This window comes from Zootoca vivipara, chromosome 1 (assembly GCF_965207765.1).
Source record: "Zootoca vivipara chromosome 1, rZooViv2.hap1.1, whole genome shotgun sequence".
Classification (NCBI taxonomy): domain Eukaryota; kingdom Metazoa; phylum Chordata; class Lepidosauria; order Squamata; family Lacertidae; genus Zootoca; species Zootoca vivipara.
In genome coordinates this window covers 4,880,977-4,899,711 of record NC_142582.1, presented here as the reverse complement: position 1 = coordinate 4,899,711, position 18,735 = coordinate 4,880,977, and the positions used below count along the sequence as shown (strand labels likewise).

General features: G+C 42.3%; 1 protein-coding gene across 10 annotated transcripts in view; it reads right to left on the bottom strand.

The window, feature by feature from the left end:
• IKZF2 (IKAROS family zinc finger 2) overlaps positions 1–18,735 on the bottom strand; it is a 127,436-nt gene that overhangs the window by 33,873 nt on the left and 74,828 nt on the right. For all 10 annotated transcript variants that reach the window (XM_035138858.3, XM_088667541.1, XM_088667404.1 and 7 more), the window contains one exon: positions 11,693–11,860. In XM_035138858.3, coding sequence (XP_034994749.1) covers positions 11,693–11,860 — 168 coding nt within the window. The remainder of the gene's footprint in view (positions 1–11,692; positions 11,861–18,735) is intronic.

The window sequence follows — 18,735 nt, the reverse complement described above, 5'->3', positions numbered from 1 at the left end:
TCCCAAACTTGGGTCTCCATCGGTTTTTGGACTACAACTCCCACCATCCCTAGCAGCTAGCAGGATCAGTGGTCAGGGATGATGGGAATTGTACTCCAAACACAACTGGAGACCCAAGTTTGGGAAACCCTGCTCTAGAACTTCGCTTCATGCACCCATTCACAGCATACTTTGGTTCTTACTTACACCTAGTATAGTGAACCTAGCTAGGCCTACCAAAACACCCCAGAATGGGATATCTCATTTTTCATAGATATCAAGAAAGAAGCTAGCAAAAATATAGACAAATAACTTCTTTCTTTATATGGACCCTCCCTTTATATATAGCTTTAAGCTCTATTTGTAAATTAAAACTATTTTTTAGTAGAGATGACTTCCAATTGACATAAGAAATCTGGAGTGGATCAAGTAAACTCAGACGAATACTTAGGTCTGCATCAGACATCCCACTGCCAAGGTCAAAAACATTTCTCATACATCTGAAATCAAAGAGTTATGCAAACATGGCACAAACAAAACACTTCTAATCGCAGGATCTTTAAAATGTCTTGCAGGGAGTGGGGGAAAACATATACAGTATTGGTATAGTGAAGAACCTTTGGTTGTTTGACAACCAGTTTACGACATAAAATGCAGCAATTCCTGTTCAACATAGTTCTGTTCCCAATCCTTCTGGAGAATTTCCTGCCATTCCTTAAAAGATCATAGGTTTGTCTTTGTTGTTTCCAAAATTATATGCAGTTGTGAAACCCAAAGGCAGAAGGAATTCAGACAGTAAAACCATACAAAGCAAATGGAGGGGGGGGAAACATGCAGGTGTGATGAAAACCAGACCAAAGGCCACAAAATATCATGAACGAAAGGATCAGACAGAGGAATTTAAAGACAACAGGAATAGAAGAATGAAGCATTCACGGCTGTTATAGTTACAGTTGCACTATATCCCTAGTTTAACTCAACACATATCTTTCAAACCAATGGTCAGTGGTCTCTGCATGGAAAAAAACCCTACATTCTCTGAATGTAAGTTGTAAGTTGGCTATAAATAATGTAATAAATAATGTAATGAATGCAATGAAAATAATGTAATGAATGTAAGTTGGCTGTAAATAATCAGCTGGATCTAACCAACGTTAGTGAATATTTTAATGTATTTTTGTATTTGTTGGAAGCCGCCCAGAGTGGCGGGGGAAACCCAGCCATATGGGTGGGGTATGTATGTATAAATAAATAAAATAGTGTATGTATAAATAAATAAATAAAAAAGTCGAATCCCATAGGAATGCTTGAGAGAAAAAATTCGTAAGTAGAAGCAACCCTATCTAAAAATTCGTAAGTAGAAAAAATCCTATCTAAACCGCATCCAAGATGGCGGACGGAGCTCCATTCGTAAGTAGAGTTATTCGTAAGTAGAGGTACCACTGTAATTGAATCTAAATTCCCATATCTTCACACATGTACAAATCTCACTCCTCTTTTTGACCATTTTGTTTTTAGGTGCTTCTGCACAACTAAATAGGCTTGGAAAATGATTAATAAATTGAATAAATAATAATGAGGAAAAATAAGTGGACTCTGAGCAGAGCTGGTAACTGGCTGGCCATCCTTGGGCAATGGCCAAGATTCCAGCACCCTAGTATGGCTCACCAAAAGCACCTGGAGCCCCTTCTTCACTGCCTCACCGCTCACCTCACGGCAGGTGAATGAAGGAATAACGGGTGAGGAGGAGAAGTAGACACCACGCCTCACCTGTCTTCTCCTTCAGACCCCCGTCTTCTTTACCACTGTCTGGAACTCAAAAGTGCTGCATAATGGGGGGCAACAGAGAAGGGGGGTCAAAAATGTGGACCTGGCACTGAATTTGAGGTTCTCAAAGCCCGTTGTATGCGCAATTTCATATCATCTCCCAGGATGGAATTGCAGAAGATGAAGAAGCCTGCCTATACACACACACGCACAGGTGCTCTTGATTACATCAGCTCTTTAACTTATGTCAGTGTAAGGTTTTTCTCTTAACATCAAAGAACATGTGGGCAATTTGCCAAGGGCTTGAGGGCCACAACCTGAAGATAAATCTTCATTTATCTGCAGCAGCCTGCCAAAATGTTTGCTTGAACTTGTATTTTCCTTGAGAGTATAAAACCGTCTTCTTGGTTCTAGACATATCCAACAAGAATGTACTAAATGTGGAAAGTAAGGATGTTACTGTACAAGTCTGAGAAAGTTGTTATAATGAAAGAACTCAAGAGCAAAGGACCATTAGGTTTTATAGCTGTGTAAAAGCAATGTGAGCAGGAGGTCAAGAGTGTTGCTTCATCCTTGAACATAACATGCAGAAAGAGTCTCTGCTGGATCGGGCCAGAGGTCTACCTAATCCCTTTCCAATAATGGCCAGCCAGATGCTTCCACATGAGGAGCATAAAGGCAACATCCTTCTTTTGTTGTCTGGCCTCCAAAAGTGGCATTCTGATGGGTCTCCAGACTTAGAGGGTTTACATCTTATGGCAGGCTTTCTCAACCTCGGCCCTCCAGATGTTTTTGGCCTACAACTCCCATGATCCCCAGCTAGCAGGACCAGTGGTCAGGGACGATGGGAATTGTAGTCTCAAAACATCTGGAGAACTGAGGTTGAGGAAGCCTGTCTTATAGCAAAGTCTCTACCATTCCACCCAATATCAGTTCAAGTTTTCCTGTGCTCCCACGCACATAGCCAAACCATAAATAATCAACTGATTTGGGCTAACCCTGAGGTTTCCAGGGGCAAGAAAAATCTTAAGGAAAAAATTCTGGAGAGAGAGGACATCTTTCCAAGATGGCTCAATAATAACTCAAAGACACGGAATGGTGACCGACTGATGCAATGTGTTCAGGCATTCATCTCAAGATGTGAAGGGATGAGTGTGCATGCAAAGCCGGCCGCCAACACCCACAGGAAGGGTGGCTGCTCGTCAGATCTTTGTGTGATTAGTGCAAAGGTCTGCAGTGGGCTTTAAAGCATATTCAACAGAACACATTTAGGAACTCCCTTTATGATCAGAAACCGATAAGTCATGTTTCCATGTACAAGGAGGTTTCTTAAACTTAACCAGGCATTTGCACTAATCATTCAAAGATCTGAAGAGCAGGTAGTTCACACAGGGACTGGTGGTTCGGGGCCTGTGGGTTAAACCACAGAGTCTAGAGCTTGCTGATCAGAAGGTCGGCGGTTCGAATCCCTGCAATAGGGTGAGCTCCCGTTGCTCGGTCCCAGCTCCTGCCAACCTAGCAGTTTGAAAGCACGTCAAAAATGCAAGTAGATAAATAGGGACCGCTCCGGCGGGAAGGTAAATGGTGTTTCCATGCTGGCCACATGACCCGGAAGCTGTCTGCGGACAAACGCCAGGCTCCCTCGGCCTATAGAGCGAGATGAGCGCCGCAACCCCAGAGTCAGACACGACTGGACCTGATGGTCAGGGGCCCCTTTACCTTTACCAGTCAGCCAAGTTCCAACACACACACACACACACACAGAGAGAGAGAGAGAGAGAGAGAGAAGCAAAAGCAGCTAATAAATATTATTAATAATTCAATCATTTTAATGGACACAAATGAGCCCCCCCCCCAAAAAAAACAATGGGACAGAAAAACAAAAGCCACTGGAGGGGAGGGAAAATGCAATGAAGTGGCTAGAACCCTGAACGCAGGCACTCCACACACTGTGACATTTTGTTGCAGACCCATTTATGTAGGTAGGACAGGAAACAAGAGTTTTAAGAGCTTCCTCAAGGGCCTTTTTCCGTGTGTCCCCCACCCATCTGAAATGAGGCACATCGTAGCTGGAGAAAGAACCTTCTCTGTTGTGGCACCCCCATTATGGAATGCTCTCCCCAAGGAGACTCACCTCATGCCTTTCTGGCACCAGGTGAACAAGCTGAATTAATTATGTCTGACATTATCTCTATTTTTAATCGATAAATGTCCCTGGGATCCTTATGACTGAAGAGGAGGGTAACAAACATTTTAAATAAATAAAATAAGGAAAGAAGTAAGTAAAACACCAACTATGAAGGAGTGTGCAAGTGGGAGCCTGCTTATAAAGATCCATAGGACCTTTATTTTATATTTAATGAAATGCACATGGGGGGGGGGTGTTTTGCACATGCACACAAGCTCTACTTGACATCTTATTTTGATAATCTATTCCTAGAATCTACAAGAACCAGGTCCAATGTTTGGCAAGAAGGAACAGGTTTGTGGACAAGCAGGTTTTTCTGACTCACCTGCACGGATCAATTGGAAAAAATAAAAAAGGGTAGAGGGTGGAGATTAGAGACAAGGGAGAAATTGCAGGATAAAGCGTGAGTAATAGAGCTGGCACTGAGCCTTGCTACACTGCCACTGACTTCTGAGCACACCAGTCCCACAGGCGTAGCTTTCTGGCAGGATGAAGGGAATAGGAGGAAGTATGTACAAGAAATGCTAAGAGGTGTATGGTGCTTACTTGGTTAGCTCTCTTTTGGGAACAATGAAGTGGGCTAGAGGTTTCATCAAGTCACATGCCAATCTTTATGACTGGGGAAGCCAGTCTTTCTCATAGTGCCCACAATGCTACAGAGAATTTAAATGTTAGATTGTTCAAGTGAAATCTTTCACTCTGAGACTTTAAAATTTAGTATTAGAGCTGAGCTGAAATGTCTCAGAATACTTTTCCCCCTGAAAAATGTCCAGAGTTTTTCAAAAAAGAGACAAAAAGTTAAGAAAAAATAAATTAACTGTGCAACGGTCACTGATCCCCACCCTCTATTAACTGCTAGATAAATTCTCCTCCCACCCCGGAGAAATGAAGTGAAATGGTCTCTCCAATTGTTCTGCCTACAAAGAGGGTGGATAATTTCAAGAAGTCATTTGTGCACAGCCCTATTTAGGAATAATTCCTTCCCTCCTCCTAGTATCTATAAATGATATTTTTATCAGTGTGTGTGTGTGTGTGTTTGATGTTTGATGTTGAACTCATTTGCACTGTTTGCCATTGTTGTACCTGTTGGAAGAGTATGCCAGTTTTATGCTGTGCTGAAAATCCATTTTCAGTGTTTTGAATCTCCTACATATTCAGTTTATTTGCATGGAGCAAATCCCATACCTTGCAGCTAAAACTAGTATTTCAGGTATCTTAATAGCTGAGGAGCACCCTGTTTTAGAAGGGCAAGCAGATGAACAACCAGGAGACACATTCAAATGTACAAAACAGCAGTCGGGTTATCCGATTTCTGGTGCACATTCGCTCCAAAAGTATTTCATGCTATTTATTTAGTGACAGCTTTAGAAATCAATTCTATCAACTATGACTCACTGAGCGACTGTTATGTAATTAGCATGAACATAAAAAGATACCTTTTGTTCCAACATATAAGGAAGTGTAAGAAAGCTTATACTGAGCCATATGGATATTCATCTTCAGTCTTTATTCCTGCCAGTAAATTTCACAACAGGGATCAACGCAGCCAAAGTTCCTGTAATCCTGTACCCCTCAGTTCCATACATTTTTCTGAGAAACTATACCAACCAGAACACTGCCATATTAGATGTGGCCATAAAAGTGAAACATGTGTAGTGGTGGCACTACTGAGAAGGTACATGAACCAATGCGGACCCTGCAGCCGTCATCGGAGGCCCTTTTTCTGCACAAGAGTCTTGAATGGTGGCGACATGAGGAAAGGCCTTTTCTGCAGTGGCTCCCCTTTTGTGGAATGCTCTCCCCAGGTCCCCAGGGACATTTGCTTGGAATCTGTTTTTATCTTTGGATGCCAGGCAAAAACATTCCTCTTCTCCCAGGCCTTTGGGTAATTTAGCAATCTATGACATTTTAATCTCTCTCTCTCTCTCTCTCTCTCTCTCTCTCTCTCTCTCTCTCTCTCTCTCTGTGTGTGTGTGTGTGTGTGTGTGATTGTTTTTGTTTGTTCTTAAGTTATGCATTCTTTGTGATTTTCTATGGTAAACAGCCCTGTGATCTTTGGATGAAGGTGAGTATAGAAATTTAATAAATAAAGAATCAATAAATTTGCTTGGAGACTGTTTTGGGGTGAATGGGGACAGTTTGAGGCGGCAGAGGATTAGTTGTTAGGCTAATACCCCAAAGGGTTTTGGCATTGACACCTTGATCCCTGTGAGATTAGCCCTGTGAGAAAAATCAATTTCCTTGATTTTTAAAACAGGGATGGGGGTTTATGGCCCCCTTGAAGGTGTTGTACTACAATTCCCATCATCCCCCATCATACAGATAGTTTTAAAATACATATACTGTAACAGATTTTTGTATTTTGCCAGACATTTGGTTGATGGGTCTTTATTCCTCTAGTTCAGTGTTCCTCAACCTTGGGCCTCCAGGTGTTTTGGAACTACAACTCCCATCATCCCCGGCCACTGGTCCTGCTAGCTAAGGATGATGGGAGTTGTAGTCCCAAAACAGCTGGAGGCCCAAGGTTGAGGAACACTGCTCTAGTTAACAAATCTGCTGATTGTTCTGCAGTTTATGGAATTTAGTAAGTGATTTTATAGAGCATTTGCCAGTATTTGATATCTATCTCTATCTATGCAAACGCATGCCTCTACACACATGTATTCATGCTGATTTTAGCCGCATGTAATCCACCTTAGGCTACATCTTGTAGGAAATGTGGATATAACTAATAAATAACTAATGAATTTCTACCAAGACAGTTGGAGAGTGAAGACTTTTAGCAGCAGACCACAATACTTTTTATTTCTTTTTATGAAACTAAATTAACAGCTGTTCCATTCTAGGCTTGATCCACTCTGCAGGGGCTCCTGTGCAGTAGCACTCAGCGTGGTGGGGCCGCATCGCTTACCTAACCTCCTTTTGGCCGATTCACTGCTACGTACTGGGATGGAAAGGGGAAGGGGAAGGAAGTGGCAAGTTTGGCATGGTGTGAATGTACCAGAGGAGCCAATCCAGTGCTCCTGCTGGTGGGGTTTCAACAGTGCTGATCTTGCCCCACCCTGCCCTGCTCTGCAGTAGCAGCTTAGCAAGAAGGTGATCAAGTAAATAATGCAGCCCCACCACACTGTCCACTACTTCCCATACCTACAAATTTCATCTGCTTCTGCCAAAAGCGGAAAAATTACACCTGTTTTTGGATTCTCCATAAGAGGGAATGGGGAGCACAGAGCTTCATTTTACATACAATGAATTGGAAGACAAGCCACATATCTAATCAATCAGTGTGGCTCAGAAACAGATCAGAATTTTTAAAAAGACAGATACAAATACAAGGTGCATCTTTGGGGTCTGTGCACACTTCTGCCTGTAGCTACATCAGGCTACATTCCTGACTACAGTTATTGACTTTTTTGTGCTTTACTTTCCATTCAGTTCTCATTGAGCGCTGCTGCTGCGATTTGCACCACAATTAGCATATGATGAAGTAGTGTTTTGAGCAGCTGTAAAAAAACAGCAACAGCCAGTTGCTGTTAATCTTGGAAGGGGTCCAATTATTTTAATAGCTGCTTTATATTTGTGTGTGCATGTGCTTGTAATTCAGTTTTATAACTTGCTGTTGTTAGCTACCTGGAAGAAAAAAGAGGGATGCAAATATTTTGATTTAAAAAAAACTTTTGTCAAAATTAAGGCAATGCTTCAGAAGTGGACTTGAGGCCCTTAAAATGTCAACCACTAGTAATTCCCAAGATATAATAAAGGGGAGGGGGAAGAGAGAGAGACCTCCTGTGACCTTTGGTGCTGATGGGAGTATGACCATCTTGATCACTGTGGAGTGAGCGTTGGGGACTAAGGCCATATGATAACCACATAAATATTGTCAAGTGACAGCCTATGTTTATGAGTCTCCAGGAAGGTTTCTTTCTCTGTCCTTTTCAGTTTTTCCTCCATCTGTACTTTATTTTAATTCCTCTCTGCTTTGATGTATGTCACCCTCAAACAACTGCCTTTGCCTAGGCCTCCTATGCTCATTTAGCACTGTAAGGACCACAGCCCTACATTTAATTATGAAAATATAAATCTTTTATTTTATTACACAGAGAGCAGGGAGACTTATGTGCTTGCGCCTGCAGCCAGAGCAGCATAATTAAGCAAAACCTATGTATGCAAATGACACATCCTGTGTAACCCATTGCATAGTCCATCTCCATTAGCCACCACAGGGCAAGAAAAGGCCACACTTATCAAACAGAGAAATGGGGAAACGGCCAGAGAGCAGCAATCAAGTTAAAAGCTCTTCCCTAAGACAGGAAGCCTGCAGGATAAAACTTCATTGCCTTGTGTGTGCAATAAAATGTAGGTGTGTGGGGAATGTCAAGCAAAGTTCACAACAGGTCCAGGTTCAAGACCTGGTTTTCATTTGGCTCCCGTTAAGGAGCTCAGCTTCTCAGTATCAGTAGCACAGCATAAAGCCATGTTGTCCCATATAAAGATATCTGTAGCGTGCTTCAACATCAGTTAGGTGATATGGGCTTCAAGAAAGATTCTAATGGGTTGATCATTTCTCCTAAAAACACTACTGACATGCATGTTTCATTGAAATCAATGGGGTTCACTTCCAAGATATCTTAGAATCAGTGGGAATGAATATTAAGAGAAAGAAGCATAAATTTAAATATTTTCTTGGGTTGTGGACTGGGATGGAAATTCTCAGCGGTCTGACTTCCATCTTGCATGGTTCAACTTTTTTAAAAAAATAAGTAAAATCCCTATGGTCCACAAATATGTTTTAATTTAGAAAATAAGGATGCATACTCAGAATCTGTTGACAATAAAAAGTAACTAATCTGTATTCCCTAATACTAGAATATATGTTCTAGCTGAAGAACATAAAAAGTGATTTGCTGGATCAGAGCAAACGTTACTTAATCCTGTATTTGTAGCAAGAATAATAGAAGCCACCAGCCACTGTGAGATCCACAAAAAAATTGGTCAGTGGTTCATTGATAGACCGTTTCCCCAGCTCATCCCCAAACACTGGATTTGTGTACAAGTCTGTTTGATATTCAGGATAGCCTTCACGTGGGGTAAAGACCACCCGGGAGTATCTTAAAGGTAAAGATTGTCAGGTTTACATTTCTTGGTACAGAAAGTATTGGCTTAAAGTGTAGAGATTTTTCCTATTCTATTTAATTCAAGAGGGTTCTGGAAGCTTCTACGTGTGATACAAGCTGGTTTAAACTGGAAGTTTCTAGAAGCTTCTATTCTGCCTGGAAATAAGCAGAAGGTTCCTGATTTTGGGGTTATTCCTTCAGGGAAGCTGAAAAGCTGGTTCAAACTGGTTGTGTTATCTCTTTTACTCAAGGTCATGCTGACTATAATGTTAGATGTGGAATCTACCCAAGATAAACAATTTCTAGAAGGGGTCCTGTGCTGGTCTCTTGAAGCAAACACAGCAGTCTTGTGGCACCTTAAAGGTACCCCTGACCGTTAGGTCCAGTCGCGGACGACTGTGGGGTTGCAAGCTCACCTCGCTCTATAAACCGAGGGAGCCGTCGTTTGTCCGCAGACAGCTTCCCAGCATGACTAAGCCGCTTCTGGCGAACCAGAGCAGCGCATAGAAACACCGTTTACCTTCTCGCCGGAGTGTTACCTATTTATCTACTTGTACTTTGACGTGCTTTTGAACTGCTAGGTTGGCAGGAGCTGGGACCGAACAACAGGAGCTCACCCTGTCACGGGGATTCGAACTGCCAACCTTCTGATCGGCAAGCGCTAGGCTCTGTGGTTTAGACCACAGCGCCACCCGCGTCCCTTTTGGCACCTTAAAGACTAACTTATTTATTATAGCATAAGCTTCCATGGACTACAGTCCACTTCATCAAATGAATGGAGTGTTATTCTGAGTAGCAGGCACATTTAAACATGATTGTGGTGAGTGAATTGTAAAGAGCAAAATCAGAAGAGAAAGGAATTAGGTGATTATCACTGGGTGTGTACCTTTTTGCAGGCAGAAACGGGACCATGGTAATTTGACGTTCAACTTCTGATACAAGAAAATACATTCTCTGTGCCAGTTTAGGATGAAAGTTCAAAATCAAAAGGCAACAGAGACCAACTGTTTTGTTATAATGATGTTATCCCCTGTGTACTGGAATATACACCTGCACCTGAGTAGTCTGTTGCTTAGATGATTTACATCTTCTTGCATAGCTTCATAACTTTTTCCTATGATGTAAATACCATGATTTCCTGATGTTAAAACTTAAAACATTATTTCTATTTTAAAACAAATGTTTATCAGTGACAAGTGATCTAGAAGACAGAGGGTCTAACCTAAACTTGGTAGAGGCATTCCTTCAATGTATTGTCTATCTTAGCTGTACGAAACAGATCTTTAGCGTTAAACAGCTGGGGTTTGGTTTTATGACTTTCCACATCTAGTGGGGAATTTTTCTGAAGACTTTCCATTTCTTAAAACATAAAGAACACTCACGATATTCTATTTCTAGTTCTTCAACAGTAATTTGAAATACCTAGTCAAGTTTCCAACCCCTAACAGTTGTGTCTTACATCTAGCATACACATCCATAACCTCAAAGTTGTAGGACAGAACAGAAAAAACTAGCTTGGGAAAGTTTTGGACCTCTGCGTTTTTCTGATACTTGGGGATTACTGAATCACAGATAATGGTGGGCGTAATACCCGAAGTGCTGAAGTCACACACAAAAAAATCTGGTTGACATTATACAGGCCTGGAACCATGGGGTCAGCGGTAGGGAACAGAAAGTATGTCAAGAGTATCCATAGATCATTTGGTGCATCCATTATTGTACCTGTCCAATTTATGTGCAAAGGGCACAGAAGTACAGTTTTTGCAGCATTCAAAACTGTGGAAATTTCAGCCACACTCATACAAGCATATACAGTGGTACCTCTACTTACGAATGACTCGACTTACAAATGTTTCTACTTACGAATGGAGCTCCGTCCGCCATCTTGGATGCTGTTTAGATCAGATTTTTTCTACTTACGGATTTTTAGATAGGGTTGCTTCGACTTACAATTTTTTTCTCCCAATGCATTCCTATGGGATTTGACTTACATTTTTTTTTTACTTACGGATGTGCGTTCGGAACGCATTAAATTTGTAAGTAGAGGTACCACTGTATTGGCTTAATAAGCTGAGGTCTGGATAAGTCATTTGCCTGCACACAGAGTCCCTTCTTGCTCCCTTTGAGCTCTCACCAAGAAGCAGTGCTTGTTTTTTGTTGTTATTTTTGTAACAAACACATAAATGTCTGCCTCCAGATCAGTAAGCAAATTAGTAGGACAAAAGAGCCACAAGTAAAAGGAGAAAGCCACGCTTTGGCCAGATTCAATCCCTGGCATTGCTGGCCTAAAAGGATTGCAGGCAGTGGATGTGGGCAAGATCCACCCCAATACATGGGGAACTGCCATTTTAGTAACTCAGCAATCCAGGCCACTGTGAAAGAGAATCCTGTCTGAAATCCTGAACAGACACTGTCAGTCAGTATAGATCAGGCATCCCCAAACTGCGGCTCTCCATATGTTTTGGCCTACAACTCCCATGATCCCTAGCTAACAGGACCAGTGGTCAGGGATGATGGGAATTGTAGTCCAAAACATCTGGAGGGCCGAAGTTTGGGGATTCCTGGTATAGATAATAACTATATGTGATGCATGTTCGGTGCTTTTAAAAGCACTGCAATTAAAGAGCAGAGATTGTAGACTCACCCGAGTGCGTCCTGAGGTGTCCTGTGAGGGCATCCCTTCTCCGGCAAGCATAGCTACAGAAGGGACATTTGAACGGTTTCTCCCCAGAGTGTAATTTGATGTGCCTCAGTAGATTCCCCTTCTGTGTGAAGGAAGCTCCACATTGGTTACAGTGAAAGGGACGTTCACCTACAGTGGAGAAGACAATGGAGAAAAGGTCTTAGAAACCATGGCCCACAAATATACACGTCCAATCTCCCAATATTCAAACAAGGGTGCTCTCATAAATTTAATATCTGAGATAATTAAATCCAGGAAAGCTTTGAATCCACCCCTCCCCAAATGCTACATAATAGTAGAGAAAACCCTTCAGCAACAGCAGCAGCAGGGTAATATGGTAATATGGCACCTTGGGTGAGGACAAAATCACATACCCATTTCTCATTTTCACAATAATTCATTTTGGTACTGTTGCTTTTTAATGGATCTTCTCCAACTATAGTGTCAGGAGCAGGTCAGCAATAAAACACCCAGTGTCAGTGAAGCTAACTCTTCATTCAAAGAAACCAAAACAATTCAGGCCTAGTGACCACAGCACCTCTTCCCAGTAGGTCTTTCCCCAATGAGGCAGTTGCAAGGACTGAAGGGCCCCCCTCTCTAAGGCTCCCCCCCTCGATCCCTCCTCAGCAACCTAATGCTCCTTTGTCTTGTCTCTCTTTGCTCCACCATGTTTTGGGAGACCAGGGAGGTCAACAAAACAGGAATACACCGATGTGGGACACTTCCGTGGCCACCATTTATGTTTTATCACCATAACTGGGGCTACCAAATGATTATGCAGTCCCACGCACCCATACTAATTTAGACCACATGTGATCAGCAGAATCAGCAGCCAGTGGTTATTTATAAAAATTTGTATCCTGCCCTTCCTCCCGGCACTACATCTGTCTAATATTTAACAGGTGGGAATTTCAAAGGGTTGGTACCACAACACTAAAGGCCAGATTCCTAGACTGTGCAGAGCAGACACCCTGATAACATGGATTGCGCATGAGACTGAGGGCCGCCAGCTGAAGGACAATAGCGCCTCCTGTGTGAACATATTATTAAGATCTCATCTGTTTTATTTTAATTGTGTTATGCTGAATCCTGAGACAGCACATTTTATTGTTATATATAGCATTTTTCCTTTTTCTTTCCTTTTTACCAGGTTATGTAATATGAATCCTTTGTTGCAATGCCCTGTAGGCCACGCAAATAAATAAAGTTTTACTTTGGATTGTGCAGGAAGCCCCCACCTGCAGAGCACATGGATCATTTGGGTGTACTGTTCAAGGGGAGAGAACGTCTTTCAAGCATCCTGACTGCAAACTGTATAGAGCTTTATGTATGTATATAGACAAATGCAGGTATACCACAATGGGCAGAGCTATGAGTGCTCATTTAAAGCCTATCAGTTCCCCTGATGGTAGTGTCCCTCTCACAGCTACAAACTACAGTTCCATGATTCTTTGTGCTAAGTCGTGTGCTTTAAATGTACGGTGTGGATCTTCCCACTGTCTGAAGCACACATGAGGGATTTCCTGTATTGACTTCATAAATATGGCAGTTAAGTTGTTCCATATAACAGCCGTGGTTGCATTATATAGCAGCTCATGGACATTTTTCTCTATAAAGACTACATTTTTTTCTTATACACAGATAACATGTGCAGCCCGCACATTGCCAAAGAAGTCTCTCTCACACACAACAATGCCACAAGGTGTTTGACAAGCCAATAGATCAGGCACCCCCAAATTGTGGCCCTACAGATGTTTTAGCCTACAACTCCCATGATCCCTAGCTAACAGGACCAGTGGTCAGGGATGATGGGAATTGTAGTCCAAAACATCTGGAGGGCCGAAGTTTAGGAATGCTTGCAATAGATGCTGAACTCAGGAACAGAAGGTGGCAACATTGCTGCTTATTGTTGGGTTGTTGTTGTTGTTGTTGTTTAGTCGTTTAGTCGTGTCCGACTCTTCGTGACCCCATGGACCATAGCACGCCAGGCACTCCTGTCTTGCACTGCCTCCCGCAGTTTGGTCAAACTCATGTTCGTAGCTTCGAGAACACTGTCCAACCACCTTGTCCTCTGACGTCCCCTTCTCCTAGTGCCCTCAATCTTTCCCAACATCAGGGTCTTTTCCAAGGATTCTTCTCTTCTCATGAGGTGGCCAAAGTATTGGAGCCTCAGCTTCACGATCTGTCCTTCCAGGGAGCACTCAGGGCTGATTTCCTTAAGAATGGATAGGTTTGATCTTCTTGCAGTCCATGGGACTCTCAAGAGTCTCCTCCAGCACCATAATTCAAAAGCATCAATTCTTCGGCGATCAGCCTTCTTTATGGTCCAGCTCTCACTTCCATACATCACTACTGGGAAAACCATAGCTTTAACTATACGGACCTTTGTCGGCAAGGTGATGTCTCTGCTTTTTAAGATGCTGTCTAGGTTTGTCATTGCTTTTCTCCCAAGAAGCAGGCGTCTTTTAATTTCGTGACTGCTGTCACCATCTGCAGTGATCAAGGAGCCCAAGAAGGTAAAATCTCTCACTGCCTCCATTTCTTCCCCTTCTATTTGCCAGGAGGTGATGGGACCAGTGGCCATGATCTTGGTTTTTTTGATGTTGAGCTTCAGACCATATTTTGCGCTCTCCTCTTTCACCCTCATTAAAAGGTTCTTTAATTCCTCCTCGCTTTCTGCCATCAAGGTTGTGTCATCTGCATATCTGAGTTTGTTGATATTTCTTCCGGCAATCTTAATTCCGGCTTGGGATTCATCTAGTCCAGCCTTTCGCATGATGAATTCTGCATATAAGTTAAATAAGCAGGGAGACAATATACAACCTTGTCGTACTCCTTTCCCAATTTTGAACCACTCAGTTGTTCCATATCCAGTTCTAACTGTAGCTTCTTGTCCCACATAGAGATTTCTCAGGAGACAGATGAGGTGATCAGGCACTCCCATTTCTTTAAGAACTTGCCATAGTTTGCTGTGGTCGACACAGTCAAAGGCTTTTGCATAGTCAATGAAGCAGAAGTAGACGTTTTTCTGGAACTCTCTTGCTTTCTCCATAATCCAGCGCATGTTTGCTATTTGGTCTCTGGTTCCTCTGCCCTTTCGAAATCCAGCTTGCACTTCTGGGAGTTCTCGGTCCACATACTGCCTAAGCCTGCCTTGTAGAATTTTAAGCATAACCTTGCTAGCGTGTGAAATGAGCGCAATTGTGCGGTAGTTGGAGCATTCTTTGGCACTGCCCTTCTTTGGAATTGGGATGTAGACTGATCTTCTCCAATCCTCTGGCCATTGCTGAGTTTTCCAAACTTGCTGGCATATTGGGTGTAGCACCTTAACAGCATCATCTTTTAAAATTTTAAATAGTTCAGCTGGAATATCATCACTTCCACTGGCCTTGTTATTAGCAGTGCTTTCTAAGGCCCATTTGACTTCACTCTCCAAGATGTCTGGCTCAAGGTCAGCAACCACACTACCTGGGGTGTACGAGACCTCCATATCTTTCTGGTATAATTCCTCTGTGTATTCTTGCCACCTCTTCTTGATGTCTTCTGCTTCTGTTAGGTCCTTACCACTTTTGTCCTTGATTATGGTAATCTTTGTACGAAATGTTCCTTTCATATCTCCAATTTTCTTGAACAGATCTCTGGTTTTCCCCATTCTATTGTTTTCCTCTATTTCTTTGCATTGCTCATTTAAGAAGACCCTCTTGTCTTTCCTTGCTGTTTTTTGGAAATCTGCATTCAGTTTCCTGTATCTTTCCCTATCTCCCTTGCATTTTGCTTGCCTCCTCTCCTCCGCTATTTGTAAGGCCTCGTTGGACAGCCATTTTGCTTTCTTGCATTTCCTTTTCCTTGGGATGGTTTTCGTTGCTGCCTCCTGTATAATGTTACGAGCCTCCATCCATAGTTCTTCAGGCACTCTGTCCACCAAATCTAAATCCTTAAACCTGTTCCTCACTTCCACTGTGTATTCATAAGGAATTTGATTTAGATTGTATCTTACTGGCCCAGTGGTTTTTCCTACTTTCTTCAGTTTAAGCTGGAATTTTGCTATAAGAAGCTGATGATCTGAGTTACAGTCAGCTCCAGGTCTTGTTTTTGCTGATTGTATAGAGCTTCTCCATCTTTGGCTGCAGAGAATATAATCAATCTGATTTCGATGCTGCCCATTTGGTGATATCCATGTGTAGAGTCGTCTCTTGTGTTGTTGGAAGAGAGTGTTTGTGATGACCAGCTTGTTCTCTTGACAGAACTCTATTAGCCTTTGCCCTGCTTCATTTTGAACTCCAAGGCCAAACTTGCCAGTTGTTCCTTTTATCTCTTGATTCCCTACTTTAGCATTCCAATCCCCTGTAATGAGAAGAACATCCTTCTTTGGTGTCATTTCTAGAAGGTGTTGTAGGTCTTCATAGAATTGGTCAATTTCACTTTCTTCAGCTCCGGTAGTTGGTGCATAAACTTGGATTACTGTGATGTTAAAAGGTCTGCCTTGGATTCGTATCGAGATCATTCTGTCATTTTTGAGATTGCATCCCATTACAGCTTTTGCCACTCTTTTGTTGACTATGAGGGCCACTCCATTTCTACTACAGGATTCTTGCCCACAGTAGTAGATACGATAGTCACCCGAACTGAATTTGCCCATTCCCTTCCATTTTAGTTCACTGATGCCCAGGATGTCGATATTTATTCTTGTCATCTCATTTTTGACCACATCCAGCTTACCTCCATTCATGGTTCTTACATTCCAGGTTCCTATGCAATATTTTTCTTTACAGCATCGGACTTTCCTTTCGCTTCCAGGCATATCCGCAACTGAGCGTCCTTTCGGCTTTGGCCCAGCCGCTTCATCAGCTCTGAATCTACTTGTACTTGTCCTCAGCTCTTCCTCAGTAGCATGTTGGACGCCTTCCGACCTGAGGGGCTCATCTTCCAGCGTCATAACTTTTATATGCCTGTTGTCTTTGTCCATGGAGTTTTCTTGGCAGGGATACTGGAGTGGCTTGCCAGTTCCTTCTCCAGGTGGATCACGTTTAGTCAAAACTCTCCACTATGACCTGTCCATCTTGGGTGGCCCTGCATGGCATAGCTCATAGCTTCTCTGAGTTATTCAAGCCCCTTCGCCACGACAAGGCATTGATCCATGAAGGGGATTGTTGGGTTATTTAAATATAAACAACCCAACAACAAGCAGCTCAGTAGCAGGGCTAACAATGAAGCACCTTCAAGTTTCTGAGCAGTAAAGCCCTGATTATAAACAAATGGCAGAATTCACCCACCTATACACACATGGGACTTACTTCTGAGTAGACATGTCTAGGACTGAGATTAGTTCTTAAAAGTTAAAGCTAAATTGTAAATGTAAATGTAGATGTTAAAAAAAATAATTCAACAAATTCCAGAGTCAGTATTCATTATTCTACTTCAGTTGGAACTTTCAGGGTAGCCAGCTCTCCCTCTCATCTGACAGAATGCTTTAATTACTCATGTCAGAGTTATTCCCGTCATTTCCCCCTTCTCACATATGTCATCTGCAGAACAGCCATTTAAAACTACCTTAATAGGGAGATTAATGAGCTTAACTGAGCAAGTGGATTAATGCTTTAATATTCTCAATCAGGTTCCCAACAGATATACCCTGATAGTGTACATTTGCCTTTATACCTGCCTAGAAGATCTGAACTGGGAAGTATCATGTTGTGCTAAGCAGACCAGGGAAATCGGAAGTGAAATTCATCTTGACCCCGAGGCCCATATCAATGTGAGGGTGGGTGGGTGGGTGGTCGCTATCATTAGTCGGTGGTGAAGTAAAGACTGCATAGGCTCAGATACATTTCCTTTTATAGCTGCCTCATATATTCCAAGCCTTGGTACTGGAATACATCCTTTGTCTAAGAGCCCTGGTTCACGTCAGGCCTTTCAGATTTCCTGTGCTGATTTATTTCATGCCGATCAGGCAATTTGTACAGCACTAGAGATGTGAAGGCCAGGGGGGAAACCGGGGAAATTTTTTGGGGGGGAACCCGGTTTTTCTCAGTTTTTTTGCTGAAGCCTTTTTTGTTTTTGTCAGGGTTCTTCAAACTACTCCTGAGTAACGACCTTCCACATACTTGTCTTTCAAAAGTCTTTATTGGTGCACATTATTTACAGTGTAGTGAGCTGTCGGTTTCATGTCTTCTCATTCTGTATCAGAATCCGGCACTGCCCCTTTTCGCGACTTGGACCAACATAAAAGCCTCGGGACAGTGAATCTCCTCCCCTTTCTCCGCCTCCTCAATACCGGTGTCGGGGGGGGGGAGGGTCTACAGTCTGCCTTCTCCCTGTCCACCCTTCCCGCCAATCTCTCTTCCTGCCTGTGGAGCAGGGGCTCTCCAATGCTGCCAGAGCCCTGGCACTCCTTCTCCGTCTCCTGACTCACCCCTTCAGACCCCACGCTTTCATGGCTGCTTGGAGACGGGCTGCTTCTGATGGGGGGGTTCTCTATAATCCCTCCCCCTTACAGTTTTTTTCCGAAAAATTGGAGAAATTGAAAAAATAAAAAAAGATTATAAAATGTTTTATTTTAACATGATGAATACATTATTTTAAGATAAGGGGTTCAAATATTTTATAAATCATTTCTAAAAAATATGTATGGTATCAGATTATTCTAATTTCTGTGAGGACAAGCAAGTCCTAGGTTACAAACTGAATTCTCCAATGCAAGAACAAGATACATTTCTTCCTTTAGGGGGTCCTGTTGTCACCAGAAAAGAAAAAGGTTTCAGTTTTGTTTTTGCATGCGTGTGGCATGCATTGGTTCTGTTCCTCTTCACTAGGCCTCAAAGCACTGGAAGAAAATACAGAGCAACAAAAAGGGCCTTAAAGTATATACTGTACTTAATTTTAAAAGGTATGGGTTTTTTTAAATTGTTTTTGGGAGTTTTCTTTGCTCCACATAAACTAGTAAACAGTTCAGGGGATTGTTGCTCCATTTGTTACAAATACAAATAAATATTATTTTAAAAGTA